The sequence below is a fragment of the Etheostoma spectabile genome, unplaced genomic scaffold, assembly GCF_008692095.1.
Source record: "Etheostoma spectabile isolate EspeVRDwgs_2016 unplaced genomic scaffold, UIUC_Espe_1.0 scaffold00003659, whole genome shotgun sequence".
NCBI lineage: Eukaryota > Metazoa > Chordata > Actinopteri > Perciformes > Percidae > Etheostoma > Etheostoma spectabile.
This window is the reverse complement of record NW_022603054.1, coordinates 1-10,833: the sequence shown is the minus strand read 5'-3', so window position 1 is coordinate 10,833 and position 10,833 is coordinate 1. Positions and strand designations below refer to the sequence as shown.

At 45.0% G+C, this 10,833-nt stretch overlaps 1 protein-coding gene across 1 annotated transcript; it reads right to left on the bottom strand.

Moving 5' to 3' along the window:
- Nucleotides 1–413: 413 nt before the first annotated feature.
- Nucleotides 414–4,146, bottom strand: LOC116676707 (calumenin-A). Its single transcript, XM_032507618.1, has 6 exons — nt 4,003–4,146; nt 2,924–3,182; nt 2,642–2,808; nt 1,451–1,511; nt 824–1,023; nt 414–685 (listed from the first exon to the last, which is right to left on the bottom strand). Exons 1-6 carry the CDS (start codon nt 4,144–4,146, stop codon nt 581–583), a joined length of 936 nt encoding a protein of 311 aa, XP_032363509.1. The 3' UTR covers nt 414–580.
- Nucleotides 4,147–10,833: the final 6,687 nt, after the last annotated feature.

Here is a 10,833-nt window from a genome sequence, read left to right as displayed (position 1 = left end):
TAATCCAGCATTTAGACAAAGACGCTCAGTATACCTTCTATCAGATATACATCATAAATGTTTTTCTGTTATACAGTGGGGCTCGAAAGTTTGGGCACCCCGAGTAAAAAATTTTATTAATGTGCGTAAAGAAGCTAAGAAAAGATGAAAAATCTCCAAATGGCATCAAATGACAGATTAGACATTCATATATGTCACCAAAAGTTAGATTTTATTTCCATCATTTACGTTTTCAAAATAACAGAATACAAAAACATGGCATCTGCAAAAGTTTGGGTCCCCTGCAGAGTTAATACCTTGTACCCTCCCCCCCCCTTTGGAAAGCTGAGACCTGACAGCGTCATGGTTTGTTCTTAATCATGGTCTGGAAAGACCAGGTTATGTCATCAATCAATCATCAATGTCATCAATCAATCAATCAATTCAACAATGAAATGTCATGTTAGAACTCGTCATGTTGTAGTAAAGCCCCCCCATGTTAAACACTCCCTAAAAACAATGAAATGTCATGTTAGAACTCATCATGTCGTAGTAAAGCCCCCCCAAGTTAAATACTCTCTAAAAACAATGAAATGTCATGTTAGAACTCGTCATGTCGTAGTAAAGCCTCCCCAAAGTTCGTCACCTGACTCCCAACAAACGTGTCATATTTGTTCAGAATTTCCTTTTTGGTGAGTTTTCCATCCTGAAAGAAAGATAAAACGGATAAATATGAAGCAGTTATTAACAGGTATATATATATATATATATATATATTATATAGTATATGCAACAATATATAATATAATAATAATATATATGTGAAGAGAGGACAGGTGAGTACCTGGTTGGCGTCAGCCTCATGCATCAGGTGCTTGGCCTCGGCTTCAGCGTGGTCGTAGTCAGAAGGAAGAATCCAGTCCAGAGTTTCTTCTTTGTCCATCTTCCCGTCGTTGTTTTTGTCTCTGAACTCAGAGAACTGCTGGCGCTCGGTGGCGACCCACTCTGGTTCTTCTCCTTCTCCATCTGACGTGTACATGTCGCCTGCAGATGGAGAGAAACATGTTATAATAGAGTCAACCCACTCTGCTGTCATTTCTTTGTACGCGTTAGCTCTCCTTACGTGTTAGATTTTGTACACGTTAGCTCTCCGTACAAGTTAGAAATCCTTACACGTTAGCTCTCAGTAGACTAGTCCTACCAAGGAAGGACCTGACCTGGAAAGACTAGTCCTACCAAGGAAGGATCCGACCTAGAAGGACTATTCCTACCAATGAAGGACCTGACCTGGAAGGACTAGTCCTACCAAGGAAGGATCCGACCTGGAAGGACTAGTCCTACCAAGGAAGGATCCGACCTGGAAGGACTAGTCCTACCAAGGAAGGATCCGACCTGGAAGGACTAGTCCTACCAAGGAAGGATCCGACCTGGAAGGACTAGTCCTACTAGTCCTATCTAGAGATCTTCTTACCGATGTACTCCTTCAGGTCAATGAAACCGTCTCCGTTCTTGTCAATGTCTTCCATTGTTTCCTTCAACAAAGAGAGAAAACATTGACATCACATCATGTCTTTAAAATTATGTCACATTAGTGACTTAATGTCATTGAGATCGCGTTATTTCAGTGACATCACATCAGTGACATCACTTCAATGACATCACATTAGTGACATCACGTCAATGACATCAAATCAGGCCAGTGACATCACGTCAGTGACATCCCGTCAGCGACATCACATCAGTGACATCCCGTCAGTGACATCACCAGTGACATCACGCCAGTGACATCGTGTCAGGCCAGTGACATCACGCCATTGACATCCCGTCAGCGACATCACATCAGTGACATCGTGTCAGGCCAGTGACATCACGTCAGTGACATCATGTCAGGCCAGTGACATCACATCAGTGACATCGTGTCAGGCCAGTGACATCACGTCAGTGACATCATGTCAGGCCAGTGACATCACATCAGTGACATCACGTCAGTGACATCGTGTCAGGCCAGTGACATCACGTCAGTGACATCATGTCAGGCCAGTGAGATCACATCAGTGACATCATGTCAGTCCAGTGAGATCACATCAGTGACATCATGTCAGTCCAGTGAGATCACATCAGTGACATCATGTCAGTCCAGTGAGATCACATCAGTGACATCATGTCAGGCCAGTGACATCACGTCAGTGACATCAGTCTTGCTCAGAGTCTCTCTACATACTCCTGGCACCATGTTTCTGTTTGACTGGGTTCAGCTGGTTCATAGTTTATGTTTAACACTGCCATTCCTTATTACGTCAGTTTGATCTAATAATATTAATAATAATATTAATAATAATAATAATTAATAATGTATCCTTTATTAGAAATTACAATTTAAACTCTGTTATTACACACAGGCCTGAACCACACACACATGCTCAGGTCCTATACATGCACTAGTGGAGAGATGTCAGATTGGGGGGGGTGCCCATGGAAAGGTGCCCCGACCAGTCGGGGGTTTGGTGCCTTGCTCAAGAGAACCTGGCAGCGCCCAGGAGGTGAACTGGCACCTTTCCAGCTACCTGTCCACACCCTGTACTTTGGTGCGTACTGGGACTTGAACCAGCGACCCTACATTTCCAAACCCAACACCCTACCTGTACCTGTGTCTTTGTCTCACCTGCACCACGATGTCCTTCATGTGCTGGTGGTCTTCGGGATGAAGGAAAGCTGAGAACTCCTGCTTGTCTGCCATCAGGTCTCCGTTGGTGTCTGCGACTCGGAAGCGTCTCTCGTCCCTCAACATCATCTGATCGTAGTTATATTCTGTGTCCGTCTGAGGGTCTTCTGTTAGAACCCACCAATCAGAGAGCAGAGGAATCAATCACAGAACCAATCAGAGAATCAGAGAGTGATAAAGTCTCTCTGCTGTTTGATAGGGCTTATTACAGAGTTTGTGTACCCAGGTAGCTCCCGTATGTGACGTTCTTGTACTCGTCCCAGCTGATCACACCGTCCCCGTTCAGATCAAAGTCTTTCCACTGATGCTCCACGCTGTCGGAAATGTGTTTCTTCTGAACGGATTTGATCCAATCCTTCAGCTCCTCTTCGGAGATAAACCCGTCTTGGTTCCTGTCCATTTTGTTCACAATGATGCTGCTGACACACACAAACACACACACACACGCACACACACACACAGGGGTATTAACAGTTGGTTTCTGTGGGAGTATTAGCAATTTCTGTAGGAGTATTAACGGTTTCTGTAGAAGTATTAACAGTTTCTGCAAGAGTATTTAACAGTTTAGATTAGATTCGATTAGATACAGTTTTATTGTCATTACACAGGAACAAGGCAACGAAATTCCGTTTGGGTCTAACCAGAAATGCAATAGCAGTAAGTGCAGGACATGGATAAGACTGTTCTTAAGTGGTTTGAGTCGTATTTAACAGACAGATCAATTTCAGTACAAATGGGACAGTTTTCATCCTCAGTGGCCCCTCTGACCTGTGGGGTACCGCAGGGGTCAGTTTTGGGTCCACTGCTATTCTCCCTGTATATGCTACCATTGGGATCTGTTTTCAGGAAACATGGCATCTCCTTCCACTGCTTTGCTGATGATGTGCAGGTGGATCTACCGCTAAAGGTTCCAGCTAAAGAATCTTTGCAGGCCGTGATAAACTGCATGAACGATAGTAAGACTTGGATGGACCTAAACTTTTTAAAACTTAATGAGAACAAAACGGAGGTTGTCTTGTTCGAGCGTCCAGAGTTGTCATGTAGGCGCTGTGGAAGACGGCTGCCTCTCCAGTAGCTCTCCGGTTTTCTAGCTCTTTTTTACATACTCGAGTGCAGTCTCTCTCCTACTCTCCCCTACTATCTCCTATTTTTGTCTACTTTGTTGTGTGGAGACTTTCTTTCTCTCTCCCACCTGCCTGCTGTTTTCCTGGGAAACTTTCGAAATGGAATTGATCATGCGGTCACTCAGCGCTATTGGAAAGTTTTTCTCACCCAGTGCGCTTCAACCGGGTGGAACATACGCTGCGGGCTACGCTCGCGATTCTTGGGAGAATTGGCGAGCGGTCTGCTTGGATGTTCTGAACGTGGGAGCTGTAGAAGATTTGTGGATAATTGGAATTCTGCTGGGAGGTTTTTTTATGGGACTTGGAATCTTCCTGAATCATCGTGAAATTGGTAGGGCAGCAGCCACTAAATTTGCCTCAATGCTGTCTGGGGAATTAAAAAAGGGTTTGAATGTATTGGACGAGGAGCTGAAGGTTTTACATCAGAGGGCTGATCAGACCGGTGAACTGTCTCATAACATCTCAGACCGGGCTGTGGAAGCGCAGAGATGGATGGATGCCATCGGGGCTCAGTCAGTGGACCTGCTTTGTGCAACCCACCGGACTGACAATGAAGATAGGGGAACTGTCAAAAACAATACATAAATTGGATGCATGGATGACGCTGAGGATGAGAGAATTTGATGGACACAGATTCGGACAAACACCACCGAATCGACCTAAATTGGATTTAAACTAACTGTCCTTTTTTGCACCCCCCCACCCCCCACCCCTTCACCCGTTCGGGGAAAACAACCTGCAGCTGGCCTCTCCTCCTCTGCTGTCTTTCTCCAAGGACAAGGCCAAACTGAACTGAACTCTCTGTAACAACAACACAGACAGTCTGACGCCTCACACCTTATCACACACACACACACACACACACACACACACACACACACATACTCACATACACACCCCGTCCCTATCCTTACCCCCCTCCAAACTGACTGCCTCGGGGACCTTCTTTTTGTGTTTCTTCACCCCCCACCCCAGTCACCTCAAATAATCCCTTCATGTAACCACATGTACTGTGTGTTGTCCTGTGCATCATTGTATTACTTTGTGTTTATTGTATTCTTATTATTTCTCCTTCATATGCTGTATCGGATGCTGGTAACTTTAATTTCCTTGCGGGAGTCATCCCAAAGGGATTAATAAAGCTAAGTCTAAGTCTAAGTCTAAGTTGGTTCAGGTTCTTACAGCTCCCTTGGCCAACTAGCTCCTCACTTAGGATCCCATGCCAGGAATCTTGGAGTGATTGTTGATAGTGCTTTTAAACTAGAGAAGCAGCTCAGTGCTGAGGTTAAGGCTAGCTTTTTTTAGCTTAGACTGATCACCAAACTTTAAACCGTATCTGACACAGGCTGACCTAGAAAAAGTCATTCTGTTTTTATTACCTCTCGCCTGGATTACTGTAGCTCCTCGTGTACAGGTCTGGATTACTGTAGCTCCTCGTGTACAGGTCTGGATTACTGTAGCTCCTCGTGTACAGGCCTTGGGAAGTCTGAGCTTTATCGTCTGCAGCTCGTACAGAACGCAGCGGCTCGTCTTCTCAGTGGCAGGAGGAAGCGGGAGCACGTTACTCGGTGCTCTCGTTGCTCCACTGGCTTCCGGTAAAGTATGGGATTGATTTTAAGGTTTTTCTATTTGCTGTTAAATGTATCAATGGGCTGGCCCCAGAGTACCTTAGGACCTTGTCAGGCTGCATAGGCCCTCCAGAGACCTCCGTTCAGCCAGTCTGATGGTCCTAGAGGTTCCTAGATCCAACCTGAGATCCAGAGGTGATGGAGCCTTTCCAGTGGCTGCTCCAGCTCTGTGGAGCTCGTTGCCTGCAGCTGTGCTGCTAGAAGCTCGTCCACTTTTAAATCACTGCTGAAGACTTATTTATTTAAATAGCGTTGGGCTTAGGGGAGCCGCCTTGATGAATGTTGTATTCTATTTTCTTGGTAATTGTTATTTACTGTGTCTTCTATTGTATCTGTTTCATTTTATTTTATTTTTTGTGCTTTTTACTGTAAAGTACTTTGGTAGGCCTCAGCCTTGGAAATGTGCTATATAAATAAATATGACATTGACATTGACGTAAGTAGTGAATAACTATAGAAATGAATACTATTATAAACCGAATTTTACAGATAGATTTGTCCTATGAATATAAAATATAATAAGTATTGTGAGCAAGATTCACAGCTGGATATGTACTGAATATAATATCCAGGTGGATTTTACTATAAATAGAATTTTGACAGATATTCAATTCAATTTTCAATTCAATTTTATTTATAGTATCAATTCATAACAAGCGTTATCTCAAGACACTTTACAGATAGAACAGGTCTAGACCACAATCCAGAATTTACAAGGACCCAACAGTTCTAGTAGTTTCCTCCAGAGCAGCAACAGTGGCGAGAAAAAACTTCCTTTTAGGCAGAAACCTCGGTAAGACCCAGGCTCTTGGTAGGCGGTGTCTGACGACCGGTTGGGGTGAGAATGAAGGGTGGCAGTAACAGTCACAATAAATAAATAAAAATAAAATAAAAAGTAGTTTGTTTGTAGTAGTTCTTTGTAGCATAGCAGGGCACTGTGCAGCGTTACAAGGCCCAGCAGGACGTAGCTGGGCACCGCAGAGCGTAGCAGGATGTAACATGGCATCGCAGGACGTGTAGCGGGACCATGGTGACAGCTGCTACTCTGATTTTTGGCGCCTCCCTGATCCAAGGTACGTATATGTACAATGAACATAATATACTAATGATTTACAGAGTTTACAGGTGAATATGTACTATGAATATATATACAGATGGCTATTATTATAGACAGAATTTTTACAGATAGATATAATAAGTTAGGCTAAAATGAGACGTATAACAATGATTTAAAGGTAGTACAAATAAAGTTTGGGCAGAAGCTATCCGAATTAAAGTGCAGTGGAAAGTAATTTTATATTACAGTTAAAGTACGGTATTGCAGATGTATATGTAAACAATTGGTACTGTGAATAAACAGTCAGCATGCAAATTGAAATACCAGTCAGGGTAAGTAGTGCAAGATCAGATATAAACAGTTGTTACTATAGTAACAGTCAGCAGTGCAGGTGAACATTATAATATTGCGGGGGAGGGGAGTGGGATCAGTGAGGATTAGAGTTCAATAAAGAGACAGCTCTGGGGAAAAAACTGTTCTTTAATCTGCTGGTCCTTGTCCGGAGGCATCTGAAACGCCTGCCAGAGGGCAGTAGAGACAACAGTCTGTGGGCTGGGTGAGGAGTCCTTCAGGATGCTGCAAGCTTGATGCAGACAGCGTTTCCTCTGGATGTGCTCGATGGGGGGTAGTGGAGTCCCAGTGATGTCCCAGTGATGGCGGGTAGTGGAGTCCCAGTGATGTCCCAAACATGGCGGGTAGTGAAGTACCAGTGATGCGGGTAGTGGAGTCCCATAGTGTGTTCCAAATCGCGCACTTCCCTTAGTGCACTAACGGAAGTGCACTTCGTACACTACGTACTTACTTGGATAGTGCGTAAAATTTTACTTTGAGTGTCGCGCACTTCTTGATGTACTTACCGGAAATGACGATCACAACAGCTCATTCCTCCTCCTTCTTCTTCTGTGAAATTGTAAATTGCACCCAGAAAGAGAGCATTCCCACCACCTACTGTCGCCCGCGAAAAATACACTTCTGCTCTGTTCATCAAGATGAATGTGATTGTGGTTATTGTTGCTTGTATCTGCCCTCTGTTTTTTGCGAGAATGAGAGGATTGCGACGCCGCCGTCGTATCATCCGCCTCCTTTTAACGGAAAATATACCGGTATGTTGATATTCATACTTTTGCTCTTAAATAATTTATAAAAAACACCAAAAACTAGCCATTATGAGTTATTTCAGCAAAAGTGGAGTGCTTAAAATTATGTCCAACTGACGTGTTAACTTAAAGAATAAATGTTTTATTACCATCATTATTATAATAATAATTCATTTTGTTCTACTTGTTATACTGATGTATTTGCTTTGAGCTGCCGTAGTACAGATATTTCCCCTGTGTGGATTTTAGAAGCTGGAACTAGTGACTTGATAAATGACTTAATTATGAATCTATTAATTACAGTGACAATACAAGAGTAAAAACAGATAACATTTAACACATTCAGTCCAGTTTTATTTTAAAAGACGTCCTGCGTTACTTCTCCAGGCTCCAGACCCCCAGTACTGCCAGCTCAACCATACGGGGCCATTGCTGGCGCTGTATTTTGACGGGGAGAGCACATGAGGGGGACTTCCGACTCTCTCGGGGATCCTTCCACGCCCTTATGGCCATTCTCGGCACGGGGTCCTGACCATGGCTGGGGACCCGTCATTGAGGCCCTGGTCTTCCTCTTTAGGCTGGCCATGGTACCTCCTACCGCGTGGTAGCCAGGGCCTTTGCCATGCCAGGACCACTGTGCATCGCGCTGTCCACAAGACCAGCAGGAAGTCCTCTCTCTCCTCCCCCAGGTTGTCCGTCTTCCGACAGAGGAGGACTTTCCTCATATTGGAGCAGGATTTGCGCGGCTGGCCGGGTCGGCAGCCTTCCACAGGGTTGTGGGCAGCATCGACGGCTGCCACGTCCGTGTGACCCCCCCAGCGAGGGTTTTAAAGAACAGCCCCCTGTACTACCAGCACCGGTACCCTCCTCCTGGTTTCTGCCTCATCGGGATGGTGGCTACCCCTGCCTCAGGCAACCCATCGCCCTCATGACGCCCTAATAGGCAGCCTGTCCACAACCACCTCCAGGTCCGCTTCAACAGTCACCTGTCCAGAGCGAGTGTGTTGTGGAGAGGGCATTTGGCATCCTGAAGACCAGATGGAGGTCAATATTTTTGAAGGCGCTGGAGGGGATGTCCTCTATGTACCGGAGGTCATTGCCTGCTGCACAGTCCTGCACAACATCTGCCTGACCAATGGGGACCTGCTGGAGCCAGAAGCTGATGTGGAGGGAGAAGCAGAGGACCATCCCCAACCCGCTCCTCAAGGGGCCATCTGTGGAGCAGAGGACAGGCAGAGGATGGCCATGATGTGCCTGGTGCCTGACCACAATTATGCCTAAATGTGATTATTGTAATATATTGTTATTTGCTGTTCTTGTTGATTATTGTTATTATATTGTTGTTCTGCTGTTCGTGTTTCATTTGTGTATTATAATCTGTTTAAAAAACATTTAAGCAATCCAAATGCATGTGTTTTCATTTAAATGTAATGATATAAAGGATTAGCTGACTGTATCTACACATTTCCCCGTGTGAGCAATGAGGAAGTAGGTTGTGTACCATGGCTGACATCAATACTATTCAGCTGCGACCAACTGGAATACACCATAACAGATTAGTTATTAGCAACAGTAATAACAGACAGATCAGATAGTTATTATTTATTTATTTACAAGTCTTCGAGCACAGACAAAAAACGCTCCTCCCTCATTACTACCTCCCTGCTCTCCTCTCCTCTCTGTCCCTCACCTCCCTCTCTCTCCTGTCATCCCTCTCCCTTATTTCTTTTAATGCCTCTCCTCTCTCTCAACTGCCTCCCGATGCCGCCTCTCCTCTCTCCATCTCTCTGCTTCCTCCTCTCCACTGCTTCCCGATGCCGCCTCTCCTCTCTCTCATCTCTTGCTTCCTCTCTCTCCACTGCCTCCCGGTGCCGCTCTCCTCTCTCTCTCTTGCCTTTTCCTCCATATTCGCAATGTCCCTCTCAAAACTGTCCTCCTTGTCTTGGAGGTCTTTGAGGGCCTGTGCGACATCCACCCTCCTCCGTTTCGGAGTGGATGTGGCACAGGCCGTGGCTAGGTCCCTCTCTGGGGTCACCACTGAGGGGGGCTCGACAACCGCCACGTCCTGGCAAGAGAGGCAATGAGGACAGGCGGTGTAACTGACGGCCTGCCCCAATGGCCTCCTCCATCCATCGAGGAAACCACTTCCAGGACGCAGCGGTTGCCTCACCCCCCTCAGTGCTGACCCCAGTTCTGGGGCACTTCAGATCCTACAGACAACGGAAAACATACAGTTAATTTCAAACGTCAACTACATTTTTCTCAACTAAAATTGAATGTTCCCAGACATGGGCTGATTAACTCACATGATTTAACAGTTAACCAACCTTGTATTTCTGTTTGAGGTTTTCCACTTTTTCTTGAGAAAACGGGGGTAACCCTAGCCTGCAGCCCTCGACTTTCAATGTAAGCCCTAACGAAAATACAATTTTGTGTAGCTAGCAATGTTAAAATATAGTTCCACAGATGTAACAATAGTAAGATGAGATGTACATTTACTTACTCGTATCCATTCAGGGCTGCATTGCGCTTCCCTGTGAAGCTGGAGGCGTTCACCGTCCTCCACAAATGAGGGACCTCGTGTCCTCGTCTGTCCAACGATGATATAAATCAGATCAGGCAGAAACACCACTGTTTACACATTAACGTACTTTAACATGACCGCTAACGCTTGCAGCTTGTGTAGCTATTTTCAAGATATACATCTAACGCTGACATCTTCTCCAGTGGGCCGATAGTTTTAACACAATAAACCACGTACTACAACACATGTAACGTTAGCTTAGAAATGATCGCCGTGTATGGTTAAACTGCCGCTGTTAGCTAGCTAAGGTTAACTTGCTAGCATGTCAAATTACGGTACCAATAACGTTATAATTCGCGATAAAAATATCATTAAAAACTGTAAGGTTAACAATATACAATACAGGTACATAAAATTTATAGGTATAGCAAAAAGACTCATGTCAACTTACATTTGTATATCTCTGCCGTCCCCGCTGTCCGCGTCTTCGGCCGCCATAATATTGAAAAGTTTTTCCGACTGTTTTTAGCTCCGCCCCTTCCGCCCGTAGCCAAGATGCGGCCGTTGAGTGTGGAAAGTGTGCATCGGTCCCGCACTCATTTTTGGGCCGTTTTGAGTACATCATCCGGGTATTAAAGTGTACTGCATTTGACCGCACTTCGAACAATGTGAACGAAGTGTACTCAAAAAGTTAGTATTTAG

Excerpts from the sequence above, each read along its gene's own strand:
- LOC116676707 (XM_032507618.1), bottom strand. The coding sequence starts at position 4,146 with ATGATTCAGGAAGATTCCAAGTCCCATAAAAAAACCTCCCAGCAGAAT. Across the intron at positions 1,512-2,641 it reads TGAAGGACATCGTGGTGCAG|GAAACAATGGAAGACATTGA; the intron begins GTGAGACAAAGA and ends TCTTTGTTGAAG. Across the intron at positions 686-823 it reads ATGAGGCTGACGCCAACCAG|GATGGAAAACTCACCAAAAA; the intron begins GTACTCACCTGT and ends TCTTTCTTTCAG.